The sequence below is a fragment of the Montipora foliosa genome, chromosome 2, assembly GCF_036669935.1.
Source record: "Montipora foliosa isolate CH-2021 chromosome 2, ASM3666993v2, whole genome shotgun sequence".
In the NCBI taxonomy this organism is placed as follows: Eukaryota; Metazoa; Cnidaria; class Anthozoa; order Scleractinia; family Acroporidae; genus Montipora; species Montipora foliosa.
In genome coordinates this window covers 49,169,522-49,190,130 of record NC_090870.1, presented here as the reverse complement: position 1 = coordinate 49,190,130, position 20,609 = coordinate 49,169,522, and the positions used below count along the sequence as shown (strand labels likewise).

The 20,609-nt window shown below is 39.7% G+C and overlaps 1 protein-coding gene across 2 annotated transcripts; it reads left to right on the top strand.

Annotated features, from left to right (window-relative positions):
• Positions 1-1,963: 1,963 nt before the first annotated feature.
• On the top strand, positions 1,964-19,729 carry LOC137990900 (high-affinity choline transporter 1-like). Of its 2 annotated transcripts, XM_068836006.1 has the most exons (8): positions 2,031-2,175; positions 3,484-3,657; positions 4,025-4,138; positions 8,429-8,733; positions 16,598-16,726; positions 16,876-17,029; positions 17,432-17,658; positions 18,705-19,729. In XM_068836006.1, exons 2-8 carry the CDS (start codon positions 3,495-3,497, stop codon positions 19,227-19,229), a joined length of 1,617 nt encoding a protein of 538 aa, XP_068692107.1. In that variant the 5' UTR covers positions 2,031-2,175; positions 3,484-3,494; the 3' UTR covers positions 19,230-19,729. The 2 variants fall into 2 exon arrangements, with proteins under 2 accessions (XP_068692108.1, XP_068692107.1); XM_068836007.1 differs by lacking the exon at positions 4,025-4,138 and having other exon boundaries at positions 1,964-2,175.
• The last annotated feature ends 880 nt before the right edge of the window (positions 19,730-20,609 follow it).

The following is a 20,609-nucleotide window of genomic DNA, read 5'->3' as shown; positions in this document are numbered from 1 at the left end:
TCTTCAGTTCGGTCGATTAGAACCCCTGTGACAAAAGAAGCAAGTGAAACAAGACACTAGGATTTCTATAGTTCTTTTATTAAAAGACGAAAGGCCAACAAACTGGTTTATAAAAAGCTCATATCTATGAAAGCTACTAACCCTGAAAAAAGCCAAATAAAATGGGGCGCAAACTGTGAATCTGAAAATTGCCATAAACCTGACTGGAAAAACGCCTATAAACTAGCTTTTCGCTGCACCAAGAGCACTAAATTGTCTAACTTTCATTATAGGTTCTTACATAGAATATTACCGACGAATTGTTTTTTGACAAAAATTGGCCTTAAAAATAATTCTAACTGTACCTTTTGCGGAGATTTCCCTGAAGAACGTTGTCATCTCTTCTGGCATTGTAAAAAGTCCTCTTGTTTTTGGGATGATTTATTACTGTGGTTGAAAGAGAAAGCCATCATACCAGATATTTACCAAAAGAGTATGACTGTCTTATTAGGATTGAAACCAGAAACCTCTTCACGTCATAATGTTTTAATCAATATCTGTTTCCTAATTGCCAAGTTCTCGATTTGGTGCTGTAAAATGAGGGAAACCCCTCCAAACATTAATGGTTTTCTTCCCCTACTGTCTTCTCAATATAAGATCGAATCGTACACTTACACTAAGGAGCATGAATCAGAAATGGGTTCCTTTCACAGAACTTTTAAAGTAAAGTAATACAGAAAAGTTAGTCTCGCAGTATCCCTTTTCCCCTCCAGATTGAGTGAAAATCAAACAAATAGATATATGTGTAAGTAAATATACTTGTAACAGTTCCGCCTTACCGTAATATAAGATATCAATGCACTTTTCAGACATGTTGTATTTAGCTGCCATTACCTGTAATTTAGTGTACTCTCTATTCCTGTTCACTCAGTTTTGTTTTAGTTTGTAGCTGTATACCTTTTTTTTCCTTTAATAAATAAATAATTAATTTTTAAAGAAAAGGTGATCCTGTGGACCTTTATGGCTGCTTAGCACGTGATCAATGTCTTCCTTTTGACAGAACGTCATGACCTTTCCCTTGATTCATAGAAGTCAGCGACTGCAGAAATTTTCGGTTTTTACGATCGACTGTCATTAATCTTTTGATGAGAATTTGATTTAGAGTTATATATATAAACTATGTTACATTTTTCTTCATCTGTCTTTTGGCTTGTCTTTTACTGTTAACTCCCGGCGAAAATATGTAGAACAAGGGTAAAAGTGTGTCCTCAGACGTTGAAAGAAAAAGACTTACAAAAGAAAAAAAAAAGTTGCTGACGATGACTTAAGTTTGAGGGATACTTAAAGGCTTTGTCGCTAGATCCAAGAAGAAGAAGAAATGAAAACCAACCATTTGAGCTTTTTCAATTTTCAGCTCGGGTTCTTGCACATCATTCTTACAGTACGTTACATTTTTTTAAAGTGCACCTAACCTAACCTCAAATATTTTTCTTTCCAACATCAACAAACTTATGTTATAATTCTCCTCTCCAATTTGCTTTTCAATTTTCTTGTGGTAAATATGGCAGCCAATGAAGCAGCCATTTTATATAAAAACAACAGACCCAGCACTCAGATTTACAAAACTGGGCACATTCAGCCAAGCACATCATTTGATGTTTTTTCCTGCATGTGCAATATAACAAGCACTGAACAATGATAAACACAGGAAAAGTATTTTCATACCTCAGCAGCCATGCTTGAAATGTTATATTCACCAGGTGACCTTTTATTGTAAATATAACCACAAATTCTGCATTACACTACATGTAGTTCAGGCAGTTTATTTAATATAAGGAATCTAGAATTCTGTATAAACTGGCCTAATTACTCAGATTTCACCTTTTCATATTAGTAAATATTTTTAATTTTTTTAATTCTATATTTTATTGTGAAGATCTGTGTAATTGAATTTGTTTGTTTACCACTTTCCCACCTACGCAGCACCACAGTTTCTTTAGCAACTACCCCCCTCTCTGTTTAACTTGCAACATCGTTTCAAAATGTTTCTTGAAAGTTTTTTAATACCATGTCAACAAAAAGGGGAGGTTATCTGACACGGCAATAAAGGTGCCTCATTCTGATGAATTCATCGTTTGCCAACAACGTTTCCTTAGCGCTTCCCTTGGCCGACAATCTCCCGGACTTATCGAAGAGGTTAGTTTTATATCAATCGCAGTCCTTCGTTCCTCCAGCATGCCATTAGTCCTATACTTCCTCTTGGGTGATGCGTGACACTTTCCGGTTAACTTTGGACGTTTGGCGGTTTTTCCGGCTTAGATTTCGAGTCCAAAGTCGGCCTTTGCTGCTGCTTCGGATTCTGGCTCCCGAAAAAAACTTTCCTCTGTAGATAGATCGTCACAAGCTTCCTCCTCACCACTCGCAACGTTGTTAACCTCCTCTTCCGACTCATCTGCGTCCCCTTCGTCTCCATCGGTGGAGCTTTGGTCGCCATTCATTTGATTCGGTTTCAGATGATTCTTTCAAGCAAAACCAAGTGGGACGATTTCTTTTCTTTGGCCATTTGCCGCATACTTTTGTGACGGAGGGAGTCTTGAATTCTCCTTCACCAACAAAAGGGATCATAACTTCGCCTGCCATTTTATTTCGCGCAATGCGTGGCCTAGCGCGTTGCTCCTTCACGCGTGTCCGTAGATCTCTGTACACCTACCCACGTGGGACTTTTGAGACTAATGCCCCATTCACACCAAACCTTAAACATGTTTTAAACATGTTTAGTTAAACACTGTTTCAAATTGGTTTTTTTTAAAATTATGTTTACTGACTTTTGTCGACTACGAATTTATCACAGGTCAAAGCATGTGTTGAAACAAACCTGAATCTCATTTAAAAGCCAGTCCTACATTTTTCTGTGACTCATTGGCCGTTTTTATACTAGAGACGCATAATTCGTCTTGGACGAACTTGGGCAAACATTTTTTCTGCATCTGTTAAATTCGTCAAGTATAAAGACGGCCACAAGACTCATTATGCGTCTGGACGACGAATCTATTTTAGTGCGTCTTCGAAGACGCACTAAACTGGAAAGTTCGTCCAGACGCATTATGCGTCTAGTGCCCGTCTTTATACTAGACGAATTTAACAGACGCAGAAAAAATGTTTGCCCAAGTTCGTCCAAGACAAATTATGCGTCTCATATAGTTCGTCCCGTCTTTACACCAGACGGATAACATAAGAGACGCATGATCCGTCTGGACGGATTATGCGTCTCTAGTATAAAAACGGCCATTTTTATTTTGTTAAACCCAGTTTAATTAGGCATGTCTTGTTGGTGTGAATGGGGTATAAGACGAATTACCCCTGAAACAGAGCGTCTATGGAGGATATACTCCCTTACCTCCTTTATTTTCTTTTGCTCGAACTAACTTTTCCAGTATCTTTGCATCATGATGTATTTACGTGACATTCAACATATGACTATTCAGTTCCTTTTAATCATTTCAGGAAACAACACCATGACGGACGTCAACATTCCTGGTCTCATTGCCATCATTATATTTTATCTCATAATTGTTGCGTTCGGCGTATGGGCGGCTCGACGCCGCAAGAACAGCGAAGAAGAAACCATGTTGGCAGGGAGAAGTATTGGACTTATCATTGGAACGTTTACCATGACAGGTAATTATATTCTATACTCTGAATATTGATTTATCCCCTGAAGGCCAGACCATTAAGTGGGTTTAAAGACATCATGACGTACTATAAGGATAGCCGCATGCCCGCAAATTCAATAATCGTTAAAGAGGGAACCGCAAGTTCTATGAGTTATGATAAGGTCGCAACTACTTACATGAAAGGTGCAAAAAATTCAATAAAATGGATAATTTTTTGAAAGACTATTTTATGTATTAAACTTTATGACTGGTGTATAAAGCCCCCTTCAGCTTAGTGGATCCCACAAGGTCTCCGCTTTTGATTATAGCTTTCTCAATGAATATTGGTTTGAATCTCTAAGAAAACGTTTTATTTTTTTTTGTTACCATAGCAACGTGGGTTGGTGGTGGCTACATCAATGGGACGGCAGAAGCTGTGTATGATAAGGACATGGGACTAGTTTGGGCCCAGACTCCTTGGGGCTACTCAATAAGTCTGGCAGTTGGTGAGAAAGACAAACATCCCTTTGTACTATACATGTATTAGAGTCGCGTCCAATGGAGTCTTGTTGTAACGCAACAGCAAGTAATTACCTTGAGATGTCGGGCGGGCGAAGACAGTCCAGTGAATTAATAACAACCCATTCCCTGTCTCTGAATTAACGATTACCGTTAATTCGTTAATTTAGTCTTTCCGACTGAGGTATGAAGCCACTGATGTTAGGAGCTGGTCATTTTTTAGCTTAGTTGGTTAGAGCGTCGCACCGGCATCGGGAGATCACGGGTTCAAACCCCGTTGAAGTCCTCAATTTTTCAGGCTTCTCTTCGCAATTTTTTCCTCATTTCTCTGCTACGACAAGTCCCGGGACACGACAAGTCTTGCACAGCGTTGGATCAGAGAAGATCGTTATCAGTCAAAATTGATTAAAAAGTATTTATGAAAGTCAAGTAGACTTCTGCACGACTGATAAAACATAGATAAAATGTATTTTTCATAGATATTTCGGCTGGTCAATACTAGCCTTCATCAGGTTTATTTGGAGATCTAACGAATTTTCAGGATATCATGTATGTTGTAGTTTAATTTTGTTTTTGGTTTGGATTTTTTTTATATATAACCACTTCATTCATTTGAAAAGAAGTTTAAATTTTTTAAACTGTTGTTTTTTTAATCAACTGTCTAAAAAAGGGATTTTTCTTTTTTTCTGGAGGGTGTAGTTAAAATTGAAACAGGGACTTGGTTTTTTAGGGGGTCTTAAAGGGAAAGTACGGTCTAGAAAAAGTTTCTTTAAATTAGGAAAACGTTTCCCGAGGAATTCGAAAATAATTGCCGTTTTGTCCAGTTCCCTGTTAAAATGTGACAAGAGCACTTTGAAGTTGCCTCTTTCGTGACTTGGAGAGCGCCATCTTGGATATGGCGTGTTATGACGTAGCAATAGTCAACAAACGTGTTCGACCTTACTAAATTCTTCGTTCCGCGATCACTTTCTCAATGTTGTGTGACTTTTCTGCTTCGAGAAATTCAAATGTAAGATGAACTATGGTAAACGGTCTTGTGTTTCAATAGGTAGTAGCCCATGTAGACCATACGTGCGACAGAAACTCAAGTCACTTAATACTTACATATTTTTTAGTCAATCAAACTAGGCGGCAAAAATCAGCTAGAGCAAATATAGACAAGACAAAAACCTTGAACATGCGACAAAGATTCGACAAGCGTACCTTTTTCACTTTCTTCCTTCAGCGACAGCCGTCTTCGATGCTTCAGCAAACGTATTTGTTTGCTTTCACAAGGGGAAGCGTTTAATTTAGAATTAACCGACGAAACTTTCAGATCGATGTTGCTCAAGACATGTAGCAAGGCTTTTTCACATCAGCAATTACCGCTGTTGGGGTGTACGCTTCGATGGGGATGAAACTAGACACATGTCTAGACTTGAGAACACACACAAAAATTAAAAAACCGAAGCTTACACCGGAAAAAGAAAATTTAAAGAAAAGTTGGCCGGCGAAAATAAAACGTGGATGAATTCCTCAAACGTGAAAACCTGACTGCTATATTGTCTGTTCGGGTCTGTCATTTTACCAAGGAGGACTTCAAGCGGGATCTTCAGGTATATGAATATTGGCCTTAGTGACATTCGCTTCATTCGTAAATCTCAGTCAACTAGTCCAAAATATCATTATATTGGAGCGAGAAAGCTGAATCAAGCCATATATAACTTGAAACGGCAGGTATTTTTTGCAGGTTGCAGGTTGAAATTTCATTATAACTGGAAAACCGCTGGCACTAAAAAGAAAGGTAAAGCGATAGACTTGCCGTGACTGTTACATGAAAAGCTAACCTTAGGAGCCTTAAACCTAAAAACTTTTCTTTAGGCCTAATTAGGCCTAAGTTGTCTATCGCTTTACCTTTCTTTTTAGAGCCAGCGGTTTTCCAGTTATAATGAAATTTCAACCTCCAACCTGCAACCCGCAAGCTGAAAAAAATACCTGCCGACTTGAAATGTGGTTAAATTTTGTTAGCTGCATATAGAAACTACTGAAACGATTTAATCTTACCATTTGATGGAAATATAAAAATCGCATCGTTGTAACAGGGATCTCGTAGAAAGCCACGATGGACAGATTAAACTTGATTTCCAGGCATTTATTTCACAGCAATGAGCGCGGGATAGCACTGCAAGCTCTCTTTCGCTTTGTAAAACTCCTGCATATAACTCACATATAAAACCCTGTTTAACGACCACGAGGTAAATCTGTTCAGAGGTGGAGCAAATATCAATACAGTTTAGCCTCTGGATTAAGATTCAAGTCTACAAAGCATTTTTCTCCTCGCCAGTGTTTTCTTTTTACATCAAGTGCATTTAGTCATCCAGAGAAATCCTTGACTATTGCTACGTCATAGCCTCGGTTGCATATACAGAACAAAGATGGCGGATTTCAATTTAAATTTGCCTATTTTTGAAGCGTTATTGTTGGCTATTTAAAGACATTTAGTCCAAATGAGTGGTCAAGTATGACAATACAGGTAACGAAGTTTTGATTCAGAGAAACTTTTTCTGGGCCGTACCATTTGTATACTGCTCTATTTGATTGAAAATAGAGCAGTATACAAATGGAAAGTAATTACATTACCATTAAATGTTACAATGGTGTTATGCATTATTCAAGTTATATTGCCAAAGTAGTCCTACTCGTGAAAGACAGAAAAGGGCTAACACTCGAAACGTAAGCTTTCAAATTTCTTTACAGTGATCAATTTACCATATCAACTCAGTTGATAAACCCTTTTCTTTATTTCACTTCTCCTCTCACACAGCACTACAGCTTCTTTACAAACTAAACCCCTTATCCTACATGTGAAAGGATGTTTTACTTCCATCAACTATGAACCAATATACTTAACCCAAAAACCAAGACAACGGTTGTTTTAGACTAAACACTGCAACTAAATGATTACTCCAATCACTACAATGCGTGCCAATCCCTTATTTGAAATTTAGTGTCTGATACTTGCAGACCGCTGACTAACCCTAACTCGCAGTAAAGGCTAACCGTTTTAAAATGGTTGCTTAGACTTAAATACTGCTTCTCACTCTATTTAAAATGGGTGCTTTATAGACGTAAATACTGTTTATCAGCGCTATTTGTTGGCAGTCTGCAGTTGTCATAAATCTTCTCAAATGCTAACCGTTTCAAGTATAAGTGCGTAAACCTAATTGAGACCTTAACCAAAATTCTAAAAGGCAGGCAGTGTCTCAAACCTTACATGAAAGCTAACCATTCAAAATAAGTGCTTAATCCTAATCACTAAGCTGAGCAGTTAACCCTAGACACTAAAAATTATTGTTCACATACAACGTACCATCAGAGACAACAATCCATCATCATCATCTTAAAATGATTTCTCTAGTTTAATTTATGCATACTTCATAAAATTAATTACAGAAAGATATCCAATTATGTTAAAATGGACAGTGTTCTAAATAATTTAAACTGGTTTGAAAAAAAAAAAAGAACTTCTCAAACCAGAAACAAAACTAAACCACAACATATACACATTATGAAGTATAACTAAAGAAGATTTATAGTGAATTTACAGCAAATTATGAATTAACAATAATCGTTAATTTAGAGAAGTGATCATGTTGACTAATGAACACTCCAAGCAACGGTCCACGGTTCATTAGCCGGCGCTTATCCTGAGAACAACAATAACAATTTAACTCTTTCAATCAAACAAGATGATAATAATGATATATAATTTTTAAAGCCTTAATATATTGCAAGGAACGGGTTCCCTCGAATAACTGTAATAGATAGGGCTCCCCTATATTACACTAATATGTGTACAAGTAGAAGCAAGCAAGAATTTCAATAACGTTTTTTGAAACGGTGAAAGGAGATCATTTGTAGGCCGCTAAAACTTTGTCGTATTCGAGACAGGAACGTGGGAATATATGTGATACCGTATAATACAATGCTAACAAGCCAAGCCAGTCAAGCGGACTCCCCAGACAACTTTGAAAATAAGTTAAGACGTAGTCAGTATTTTGAAATTGGGTCAGTTCACGGTTACTTTACCCTTGAAAGCAGGTTCGGTCGTTGTTTAACAGAGAAAAGTGAAGAGTTCCAGACTTTGTCACCAAAGAATCTTACATTAACTAAAGCTGCTTTTCGGCGATAGACGATAGACTAGAAAAATATTTGTGTTGTTTGTCAGCGGTCCAAATAGACTTGCTAATTTTCACCCTGAGTTCATGTCCAAATGCTGATTGATTGCATTTGCGTAGGTGGATTCGCCTTTGCCAAGATCATGCGCAAGAGGGAGTACTTCACAATAATCGACCCTTTTAAAGAGCGCTACGGTCCGTGCATGGGCGGACTTCTATACATTCCTGCTTTGTTGGGCGATATATTTTGGTCAGCGGCAATTCTTAACGCCCTCGGTGCCACTATCAGCGTCATAATCAACGTAGGTCGAGTTCCTTCTATCATTGCGTCATCGTTGGTGGCTGTTTTCTACACTCTTATCGGCGGACTCTATTCGGTAACTTATACAGATATCATTCAGCTTTCCTGCATCTTCATTGGATTGGTAAGTAAAAGCAGAGGTTTCCTGTACATACCTTGTCATATTCAAAAGTATAGAAAGCTGCTAAGGTTTAAACTCAATTACATCTTTTTTCGTTTCACACCTCGCGTTATGCGTTAATACTCCGCACCTGAATCGCTTAAGAGTTTCCGAAAGTCGCCAACACGTAAAGTTTTAAATACCGTAAGAGTACATAGAATCTTACGATTGTAAATGAAAAACTATGTATCTATTTTTTGACTTATCCTTTTTTAAATAAATGTATATAGTGAAGTGATTCTAGCACTTAGCTGGACAATTTGACCAATTGTTTCCTTCAGACGCCTGAAAATTTCGCTCGCAACATTTAAGCGCAACATCTTGCAACATTGTTGCATGATGTTGCGACATATGTTGAACGGGCCGGCCAAACGCACGCGACATTTTCAATATTTTCAACGTGACATGTTGATATTTATGTGCCCCTGCCCCAGGCGAGCAACAAAGTGGACCTACGTAGCGCGCACAACATCATGTAACATCCAAAATGTTGCACGAAAAATTTGACCGTTTTCAAATTTGATCCAACATCATCCAGCATGTTGCAACATATCACAACATATCGCAACAGGTTGGCCAAACGTATGCAACATGTTGTGCCCAACAATATTGCAAGATGTTGCGTTGAAATGTTGCGTGAGTTTGGCCAGGCCTTTAGAGATCGTTTCCCATACTTCTTCGTTCCCTTTTTATTTCGGTCCACGTCAATAATTAGCACACATCAAAAACACTTTCGAAAGGGGTTGCAGTAGTAGTTATGCTTGCAATATATAAAATTACAAACGTCATACTACCTCCTGTTAGACAGTTCTCTATAGGAAATCCGTGAAATCCATAAAATGCACCGTGTTCTAGAAAAATGATTTGCCCGTCCACTGCCTGGTCAAACTGGAAGTTCACGGCCAGTCAAGAAAAACTGTATTTTGGCTGGATATCACGGATTTTATGGAAACTGTTGATTTTCATTTAACTTAAGTTCTTCTCTTTCAAAATGCAAAGTTTCTTTCTATAAGAGATACCTACAGATAAAAAGAGATGTATTACATTTATCAATCAAACATTTCCGTGAAATCCGTAAAATCCACCGTGTCCTAGAAAAAGATTTGTCCGCGACTGCCTGGTCAAACTGGATCTAAATTACGGTAAGTTCTTCTTTTTCAAACTGCAAGTATCTTACATTGATATTAAGAATATTGCTACTGGATATGTTTCTTTCTATAAGAGATACTTACAGATAAAAAGAGACGTATTACGTTTATCTATGAAGCATTTCCGTGAAATCCGTAAAATCCACCTTGTTCTAGAAAAAGATTTGTGCGTCGACTGCCTGGTTAAACCGGAAGTTCACCGCCAGTCAAGAAAACTGTATTTGGGTGGATTTCACGGATTTCACGGACACTGCTGATTGGACATGTCCAGTACTTGCGACTAGTTGAAGTTCCATAGTTCTTTATGAGAAATTTATCTTTAGGCCACACAATTATAAACAAAGCTCTACCCTATGAGATGACTTCTTTTTTTCTGTGAGTTGACTTGGGGATTAACTTTTTTGGTAGCCGAACTCTCACTTCCCCAAAAGGACATGTATGCATTCTTCCTGGTTGTTTGTTCGTTTGTTTGTTTGTTTGTTTCACGGCCCGTTAAGAAAACTGTATTTTGGCTGGATTGCTCGGGTTTCGTGGAAGCTGTTGATTTTACATTTAAAGTACTTATCTTTCAAAACGAATAATGATAATGATGATTGTCACTTTAAAGTTGAAGTTCCTTCTGGCCTGTTAAAAAGTTTGTCCTGTGGCCGGATGTGACGGATTTTACGGATAAATCAATTTCCCCTCAGTGAATGGTCTCGCTGAAGTTGTTCCTAGCCAGTGTTGTTTTGACCTTGTTCTGTTTGTACCAATCAGATTTTAGCTTTCTGAACTTTGGCAACACAGGTAACACTATATTATGCAACGAACCGAGAACAGTCGACACCAAGCAATCAGATTTTCGAGTAAATAATGCTTCAGATTGCAAGATTAGATTACCAAGTGGTACTCTTTCAAACGGAATACCGTGCAAGCAATGTGCCATGGAATGCAATCTACGAACGGCGCACGCGTTACCTAGTTTCCCGAACAACGCAATCAATACCATCCCCTCCAATTGAGAAGAACAATGAACACTCTTCGCACCAATTCATAAAAACTGCTTTCCGATTTACGTATGAAGCATACTAAATACTACGTTGTGTGAAACAATTTTGAACTTGAGCATGGGATGCTTCAATAGACTTTCTTCTCTTTCAAACGGTGTCATGGAATGCAATCTACGAACATTACACTTGTTACTCAAATGACTCTTTGCGTATTCCAGGTGCCCAAAAGAAAATATTTTTGGTGCAAACCTTTCATTATTTGTCATGAATTCACTTGGGTAATGAGATCAATTGAACCAGTCGCTGAAAGGCAGTTTGAAACCTCAAATTAAACACTTATAAATTCCAATTTCTTTTAAATTTTATTCCTCGAAATGTTACAAGTCGATTTTGATATAAATTCAGAAGCCTCTAGAGCAAAAAAGGAACAGTCACAACATGAAAAAGACCAGATATCCTTGTCGTCAACTTAACAGTCAAGCGATAGAGAGTGCGGCCTTGAGTTATGTAAGTCCAATAATCGCGGGAAAATGTAGCATTGTGAAGGCACACTGTGTGTGCAAAGTCGACGAAGTAGGCATTCAAAGAGCTTGGAAGAACATATGTAAAACCAGGGATACTTGTGGCAAAGCAATTTGCGGTAAGGATAATAACTTGATTGATACGTATTGCACGCTTAAGTGCGGTAGTTGTGCCATTGCAACATTGAAAAGTTCATCCTTTGCTGCCCCTGTTAGTCTTAATGGCAAATATCTCAGATCGATTAAGAAACTCTTCAAAAATAGAGGATTGAGAACATGACCGCGTGTGCCCCAATGAGGAAGCCCGTTTGTCAGATAAGTTGACCTTTCTGGTGAATGACATAGGAATAGCCATGAAGAAAATGGAATACGCACTGTTCCGTGATAAAATTTACAAAAAGGTCCCAGCAGCCAAGTTCACATACGCCTACAAGTGCGAAATGCGAGCCTTTGTCAATTGTTTGGCGGCAAACGATTTTTTTAAAAGCGAGGCTACTCAGGGACATGAAAAAGGTCATTGCAATCCTTGGCGACCCCGACTGCGAAGTGATTCGACCAATTTTCATCGATTACAACCTCATTGAGATAGATGCTGGTTATTGCTGGTCGATTAAGGACAGACACTTCTTAGAGAACCCCAACCCAGAAAAAATGATTGGCATGGTCACTCCACGTGCTTTCAGCATGTACGACTCACAAAAAGGGCCTGAACCTAAATAATTCAGAGAAATTCTGGAAAACAGCCTTTCCGACAGAGAAAATTGCCGAGTTCCGCGAGGATTACTTAAAGTTGCTCAACTTCAATCAAAAGCGCCACAAGGACAGAGTCCCGTGTCTGATCGATGGCGCTATCAGCGGCAAAACCAGCCTCTTCCATCCCTTCCCCGGACTCATCCACCATTCCAACGTTGCTGCGATAACCAAACAGCCGGGGTCTTTAACGAGGCCATGATAACAAAGTCTACCGAAGTGACTTTCATAGATGAAGCGTCTACATCAACCATGGACATTGACGATTAGAAAATCTTGACCCAAGGTTGATTCACGGCATGAGATATCAAGTACCAAACAGCCAGATCGTTCATTAACCGCTGCCCTATGTTTCTAACGGCACCACAGAAATTGCAGTTTAAGCTTGAAGATCAACCGGCAATGGAACGTAGGCTGCGTAATTACACCTACAAGAGTCTGGCCATGCCCAAGAAGAGAGTCTCGGAATGGCTCAGAAAACATCCTATGGACTACATAGTGTGGGCAGTAGGGAAGGCACGCAAACCAGACGACGAGGAAGAAACGTCGGACGGCACCGAAGAAGACCGAGATTCACGGGCAGAACATCTCGATGGCACTCTTCCTGAGCTTGAGAAGGACGCCCTTAGAACAATGTCTTTTCCAGACGTGTTGCCGATTGCAGTTTATTCACCTCCACGCGAGAAAGCAACACAGAAAGAAAATGAGACAGTGATGTCTGTGGATTCAGCGCAAGAGGCCGTCGTCGGCCACCAATCGTCTAACGACATCTTAGAAAATTTGAAACGCAACATGAGCGACACACAACCCCACAGTTTAAGATATAGGCAATTAGAACACATGCTCAAAGACCGGGAACGAAAACGTGACATAGAATAAAATGACCTGAAGACGGTGAGGCAGGAAAGGAGCAAAGAGATTCTCTGAAACCAGGGAATGGGTACTCAGAATAGCGAGCTACTACCTGCAGATCCTTACGAAGCCATGCCCAGCCCAATCCTCAAGGATTTGGAAAAATACAACGAAGAGCAAAATAGGCTCGAAGAGCTAAGACGTCGTGACAGGGCCCGCCAGACGTTTGAAGGCGAGTGGTTGATGAGGACAGAACGAGAGCTACACGAGTGCGTCCTGACGCACTCGTGCGTCCTGACGCGGGAACGAGATCCGTACATATGCGCAAACCTGCAAGCCTGTCAAGAGATATTGTGCGACAAACTCAAGGTACATCACAGCAATTTGGGGACGTACAACACGGCAGAGGCATTGGAAGGGCGGAGAAGGGTCTGCATAGAGCACGGTCTACTTCGCAAAGAAGATCAGATGTTGGTCAAGAATTTGTTGCAGCCCATGCCTCAACCTGAACTCACACCTGAAGGCGATAACACTGACGAGTAGGAACTCTTCCAAACACCAGACCCTACTGGTTCTAACCAGTTACCGGCCAGTGCCTTGTCCTCCAGCGTACCGGACGAAGAGGCGAAGAGAAGATAAATACGGAACTGAAAACCAGAACACAAAGAGACAGAAGAACTTTCTATTTAGCTATTTTCACAAGCTCAAATAGAACTCCGATTAATAGCGTTTTGTTTTGTCTCTTAGCAGCTCGTGTTATCGTGAACATTAGTCTTGTGAAGAAAAATTGATTTATTTCTATTAAAAAATGCGTCTCATTTGCGTCCAGCCACTGTCTTAAAAAGGGCTTGCCATCCTACTTTGAATTTTGGACTATTACAGCCGACTTCCGAAAAGGCAGTCTTTTAGGATGATTGGTTTGAGAGAAAGAACTTTAGTTCAGTCCTCTTCTTTAAAGAATCGGCCAACCTGCCTTTCTGAAAACGAAAATCTGGTTGTCTCAAAATAGCAGTCCATTGTCCAAATCCGTGCTTATCGATAGCCCTCTTTAGAAAATCGTCTCCATCTGTCGTAAATCTCAACGGTCGACTTTGATGGCCTTGACTAAGTAAGCGATTTGAGTGGGGCGGGGTATCGATTTTGGGTCGTGCGTGTTCTGATTGTGCACATTTAATGGCTGGCTCAAAAGTGGCTGTGGAATTTGAGCTGCCAAATCTAGTGATCACTTCCATGTCCACCTCTAAGCCTTTGGTCCCCTGTAATTTTTGAAGACGCTCGTGGGCCGTTACAGGCAACTTCGCTCGATCTCCGCTTCTAATAGTGAACTTTGGCAACGACAGAGCGATGTTTTTGGTCTTCAGACAAAACTTGGTGCTCTTTGTCGTTAAGCGCGTGAAGACTTCGCGTTTCGACGATTTGGCGATAAAGTTAAATTAATGCAGCCGTCGAGTATTTGCATGCTCGTATCTGTCAAAATTACAGGGTCAAATACGTATTTCCCGCAGTCTTAAAGGTTTTCTGATGGATGAAACCACCATTCGCCTTTTCTAAGTCATGGGACGCGATCCTTTCACTTTGATGAACAAGTAGGTGGCCAATAATTTTGTTGAAAATGTCAAGTCCGAGGGATTCACTTGCCTGGGGTCATTTTGGCACGTTTTGACGGTTTGTTCGTAGCGAGGCAAGACAAACGACACGACTTCTAAGAGTTCTTCCATGCTTGCCCAGTGATCCCTGGCCTCTAGTGATTCGACATCGAGATATTGCGTCCATTGAAATCTCATCATCTTTGCCACTGTCTTGCGCGCTCTTTTGATGTACAATTCCGTGGCAGATAATTTTCTAAGAATTCCATCCGATGCACCGTTGACCTTTCTGAAGTCGATCATGAACTCTGAAATGGCGTCTAGATTATCCAGTCTGCCGCCAGGGCCAAGTTTGCACTCTTCTTGTAAATAATCAGTAAACTTAAACAACAGGCTTGGAGAACATAGGCTAAAAAACATTACTTCGAATTTTAATTCCTCCTCTTCTTCGCAGCGAAACTTCAGAAATTTCAATTGACAATCTGCTGAGCGGGCCTATCTTTCTTGTAACCGCCGCCACTTCGATTCCAGCCAGCCAAGTCGAAAATTGCTCGCCTATTTGACTGGAAGATGAGAAGGAAGGCATTGATCTAGCGCCGGGTTTTGAACGCGTAGACGATACATCATCTCCAACTGTACTCGAGACGGACGATTTCGATGGCACTTTTGAAGAGTTTGCGGCAAGCTTCTAGTCTACGCGGGGTTTTTCTTCGAAATAAGAGGACCAACTATGCTTGTTGTTGACGTGTATTCTGCTGACCCGCGTTGGCTTTGAAATCCTTCATGTTCGCACAATTGTATCGGGCAATGGTACAAACTGTCGGCATCCTCTTTTTCTAGGTGAAGACGTTTTGGTTTAGGCAATGCGCCATCGATATTAGACCACTCAATCTTGTTTGCTTTACTCATTTTTTCTAAGCGAGAAGAAGTGAATGCATTTAGAAGGGCGCGTTCGTTTGTCTCTTCAACAAATGCCGACATAATAACAACGGAACTAACCAATCAGAACCAGCAAGAGAAGTGTCGTACATGTTTGAATATGACGCAGCGCGACTATAAAATGTTTTGGACGATTATCATTGCACGTACTACCGTCATTGCACCCTGTACTATGACATACATATTATTGAGGTGAAAAGCGCGATCCAACGGTTCCTTAATCTACCAGCATATGAAACAGCAGCTAAAGAGAAGCAGACAAAAAGGAGAACGATAATTTTTTCTTAGAAACAGCCCAGAAAATGAGCAATGAAAGCGAAGCGCTAAACGAATCTTCCTCTTGTTGCAAAACGAAACGATAAAGCCTTTTGGCAACACACGAGTAGGAACAAATGCTCTACAACTAATGACAAAGGATTAACGCGTTATTAGGAGAAATTGATTACAAATCACAGATAAAGGTCCAATTTGTTCCGCTCGTGATTCGGAACTCGGAACAATTGGTTCCCCTTTTAGTATGTATGAAAGCACGTTCCGATTTCATCAAAAGGAACACAAAAAAACAGGAACAATCTGTTCTCTCTATTCAAGAGGGGACCGTTCCAGAATCAAGAAAAGGAACACCTTTGAAAAACAAAATGTGCTCAAAAACATCGTTAGTTAAAATGAAAGAAGCCAAAAAGCGACTAAAAGATCACTTTGTAGAACACAATCGAATGTCGAAATTTTGCTGGACGAAATAGAACACTCAACTGCAAAAAGGAAACAAAATTGAAATTTGGGAAACGTGATAGATAATTCCTGAAATTGTCCAGATAAATACAAGGATTACTTCTCCATGCATTCCGTTTATAACCAGCACTTCAAATATATACTTTCATTTCATTCAGTAACAGGATAGTTATAAGGGTTATTTTGTTCGAAACTCAAATAAAGATAAATTTTTGAAGCAGGCCGGCGTTCATGTCCAAGCCAGTGAAAAGTCTCGGGAATATTTTTTTAGCAATCGAGGATCACTGTCTTGTTCCTTTTTTTTTTGTCAGTGGATAAGTGTTCCATTCGCCATCACGAATGAAGCAGTCAGCAGCATCTCAGCAAATTCCGGCGAAGCTTGGACCGGTGAAATTCAGACCAAGAAACTTGGAATATGGATAGATTATGGGTTGTTGATAGTAAGTATATTTGAAGGATTGTACTAGTGGTATTTTCTAGAAATATAAATGGCGAAGAAGCTCGAAGAGAAACATATGCTATCGAGTCTCTTGATTTAACTATTACGTACGCATCTAAACTAAAAAAATTGGATTGGTTGCTTTTACAGATATTTGGAGGAGTTCCGTGGCAGGCCTATTTCCAACGAGTGTTGTCATGTAAAACTGCACGAAAGGCCCAGGGACTCTCGATAGCAGCCTCGGTTGGATGCGTAGTGCTGGCAATACCAGCCGTGATCATTGGTGCCATAGGAGCCTCAACAGGTAAAACAAGCTCCTACGACACTTTTTTTTTTCGTTGAACTACAATGCGAGTGAAATATCTGTTAAAAATTGTTTGTGCCAGTGATTCCGAGTAGAAATTAACTAAGGCAATTTCATTTTGCAAACGCTGATCGGTAAAACTCATAAGTTTGAATAATTACCAGTAAGGTCACAATATAATAAGGTACTCACTAATTTTTTAGATGGAAGAAACAGTTGTATTTCAGGTATCCATTTACGATAGTCGTTAGCTTAATAGACACTAGAACCAAGTCCAGTGACAAAGAGCACGTTTCTCAGATGATTGAGTTTATCTCAATAACGAGGTCAATGAGACCAGCTCTCTTTTGCATACTCATAAATGGTTTAGTGCTAAAGCGTTGGCCATGGTTTATTCACCAGACTGGAAGAAGACGGCCTTTTATTCTGGTGTCCCCACCAATGACACTGTGACTTTTGAGAAAGCCATGGTTCTTCCCATGGTGCTTCAGTACCTCTGCCCACCTGTTGTTTCTTTTATCGGTCTTGGCGCTGTATCTGCCGCTGTTATGTCGTCCGCAGACTCCAGCATTCTATCTGCGTCCACAATATTTGCGCGCAACGTTTACAAGCACATCTTCAGACAAAAGGTGAGAGAATGAAATTTGGTCTTTCATGAAACTCATTCTACTCGATATTTATCAGCAAAGAAGTTTAATATATATTGCAATCACAACTGCCAATGCACCCTGCAATATCAGAAGCTATTTTCGGCTAGATGTCAAAAACGATATTGATGAAACGTTGATAATGATGATGATAATGATGATGATGATGATGACGATGATCATTGTTAAGTTTTCTGGTAATAAACAACAATGAGAACACAAGATGGCTGATAACGCAAGGGCTGTATTAACCAAAAATACATGGTATCTTACCGCTCAGTAAGGACTGCGTGCGCGATAAAAACAAACTGTTACGCAATATAACGTATACCCTTGATGTACACTGATGATGAGGGCTGTGCCAAATATGCCTTCTAGGAGCCAATGGCTGACTAATGATCCCAGGGAGGGGGGGGGGGGAATTTCCTATTAATGAGCTAATGATGATGTGCCGCTGGATGGGGTCGCATTTTCACGACTGGATTGACTATAATGGGCTTGTATTTTAAACAGAGTTCCCAACAGAGTTACTAGAGTGGGGTCGCAAATTGTCGGGATTTTGGGGTTAAAAAACATTCTGGCTAGTGGGATTTAAAAATGGAAAGATTCGTGGTAAAAAAAAAACCTTACAGAAAGAACTGTAGCACTGTTGATTTACTATTTACTAGTCGCATTAGATTCCGTTTTGAAATTACAATTAAATGGCTTTATGTAAGGTTTATGCATAAACAGAAAGTGACTAAGTTGGGGTCGCTAAACTAATTACATTTACCCTAAAGTGACTAAGACGGTGTCTATAATTGGCCATAAAATAGACTATAAAGGGGTAGTAGTTCCGAGAGGCCAGCGGCACATACCCAGCCCACCGGGGTTAATGATGTCGAATGTAAGATATTTATGATCATAATAATAGTGGACAGAACCAACGTTTCATTGTGTTCAGTTTTTCTCATCATTATCTGCCGTGTTACAATGTATTTTTTTTTATAAGTTACATATCTTTACTACACTTGTCTTGTATTTTCCAGGCTTCTGAAAAGGAAGTTATTTGGGTGATGCGCATCTCCATGGTTTTTATTTGCGCGGCCGCTACAGTCATTGCACTGTTGGTGAATTCGATTTACACTTTGTTCGCGCTTTGCAGTGACTTGGTTTACGTCATCCTGTTCCCACAATTCTGCAGCGTCATCCACATTCCAGACGCCAATATCTACGGCTCCATAATGGGCTATATCATGGGGCTTATACTTCGCGTGGGGGGAGGGGAATCGGCAATCGGCTTTCCAGCCTTAATTAAATATCCTTATTACGACGAAGAAAATAAGAAGCAACTGTTTCCATTCAAGACCTTATCCATGATCGTGTCCTTCTTGACAATCATTTCTGTGTCTTACCTCACGAAGTACTTGTTCACGAAAAGAATTTTGTCAGAAAAGTATGATTTCCTGCATTACTTTAAACGGTACGAAGTAGATAAAATGGATGCCAAGGAGAATGAAAACTACGACATGGATAGGAAGGGCATGCTGCCAAGAGAAACTCCGGGTGTCTAGAAAATGCAGACCAAGAAAACATAGACCTAGAAAATAACGTTTCCTTCGCATTGCATACTAAATTCTGACCAATTCAGTTCACTGATGAATAATATAATGATTTTTTGCCTCTGTGATTTATGCGGATGGGCCTCAAAACCTGTGTTGAAAACGTGTTGCTAGATCGTTAGAAATGGTTAATTTTTAGTCTGGTAAAAAAATATTTTTTTAACCAAATCAGAATATTACTAACACCAAATCGTTATTTTCTCGGTCTGTGAGTGTGCGTTTCGTAGGACTGCGTTTTCTAGATACACGAGAGACTCCTGGTCCTCTGCCTCCTGGAGTTAAAGCAAATGTGTTTTATTAGAGAGATACAGCTACGAGTAGTTGATGTTTGTTTATCCCTGGGTTCTAGAAGTTTTGATTTTTTGGTGACAAAGGGCACTTGAGTTGCAATCAATTGCAAAGAAGCTTTAAAAGAAATTGGATGGAATAATAAAAAATGGAAAGGAACTTTATTCAAGTGTGTAGTTGTTCTAGCGCTGGAGCACTTATTGGGGACACTGTAAAGTGAAATGAAAAATCAATGTAAATCAAGTCAAATCATGATAAAATGATCGTAATTGGCTGTTGTCGCCAGTGAAAACTAAGTCTTAAGACAATGCGACTGTTCCTAAAAAACTCTGACTTGATCTTTTTTTTTTTCGCGTTGTCCATATTCTCTCTTTTGAGGAGATCTTTGTATGATTTGGTCATTTGGTCGTTTTCAATGAGTCGTTTATCAGCCTGCATATTCAGTGATAATTTGCTCGCTAGCCATGTTTCACTCTGCTAGAAATTCGTTCTGGCCCCCATTGAAGTTTCTCTTTTCTAATGGGCTTTCTGTTAGTTGCATTTTATCGACATTTTGTTATTGGGCGAACGTTTCTATTCATTTTAGTCGCTTTGATGTGTCTATTATTACACCTTTTTGACAATTCGGTTGTTCTTTGGCATATAAATATGAGTTGTCGGAATGTTGAAAGAAACAAATGTGATGTCCGTCGATATAATTCAGTCTATTAGCTTTATACCATTTCGTGCTTACTTAACAATAGGGAGCTTTAGCAACGACGACGGGAACGGCAACGAGAACGTCATGTAAAAACATAAATTCACGTTATTGCGATCACTTCTCGACTATTCCAAGCCTTTTAATATGACAAAGGTTTGGCAGTCCCTCAGGAATGAAACCGTTACGAGCGGCGCTTAATTTAGGGAAGAAAAATGAAAATTTATTTCCAGGTGCTGACGTTCTCCACAACACCTCAAACTTGGTAATTTCACGTTGTTGCTTTGCTGACGACGGCAAAGAAATGGACAGAAATGAAAAGATGCACGTGCAGAGCGTGAAAAGCT

Coding starts and splice junctions, on each gene's coding strand:
- LOC137990900 (XM_068836006.1), top strand. CDS start 3,495: ATGACGGACGTCAACATTCCTGGTCTCATTGCCATCATTATATTTTAT. Junction 8,734..16,597: donor CCTGCATCTTCATTGGATTG/GTAAGTAAAAGC, acceptor TTTTTTTGTCAG/TGGATAAGTGTTCCATTCGC. Junction 17,030..17,431: donor TGCCATAGGAGCCTCAACAG/GTAAAACAAGCT, acceptor TTTATTCACCAG/ACTGGAAGAAGACGGCCTTT.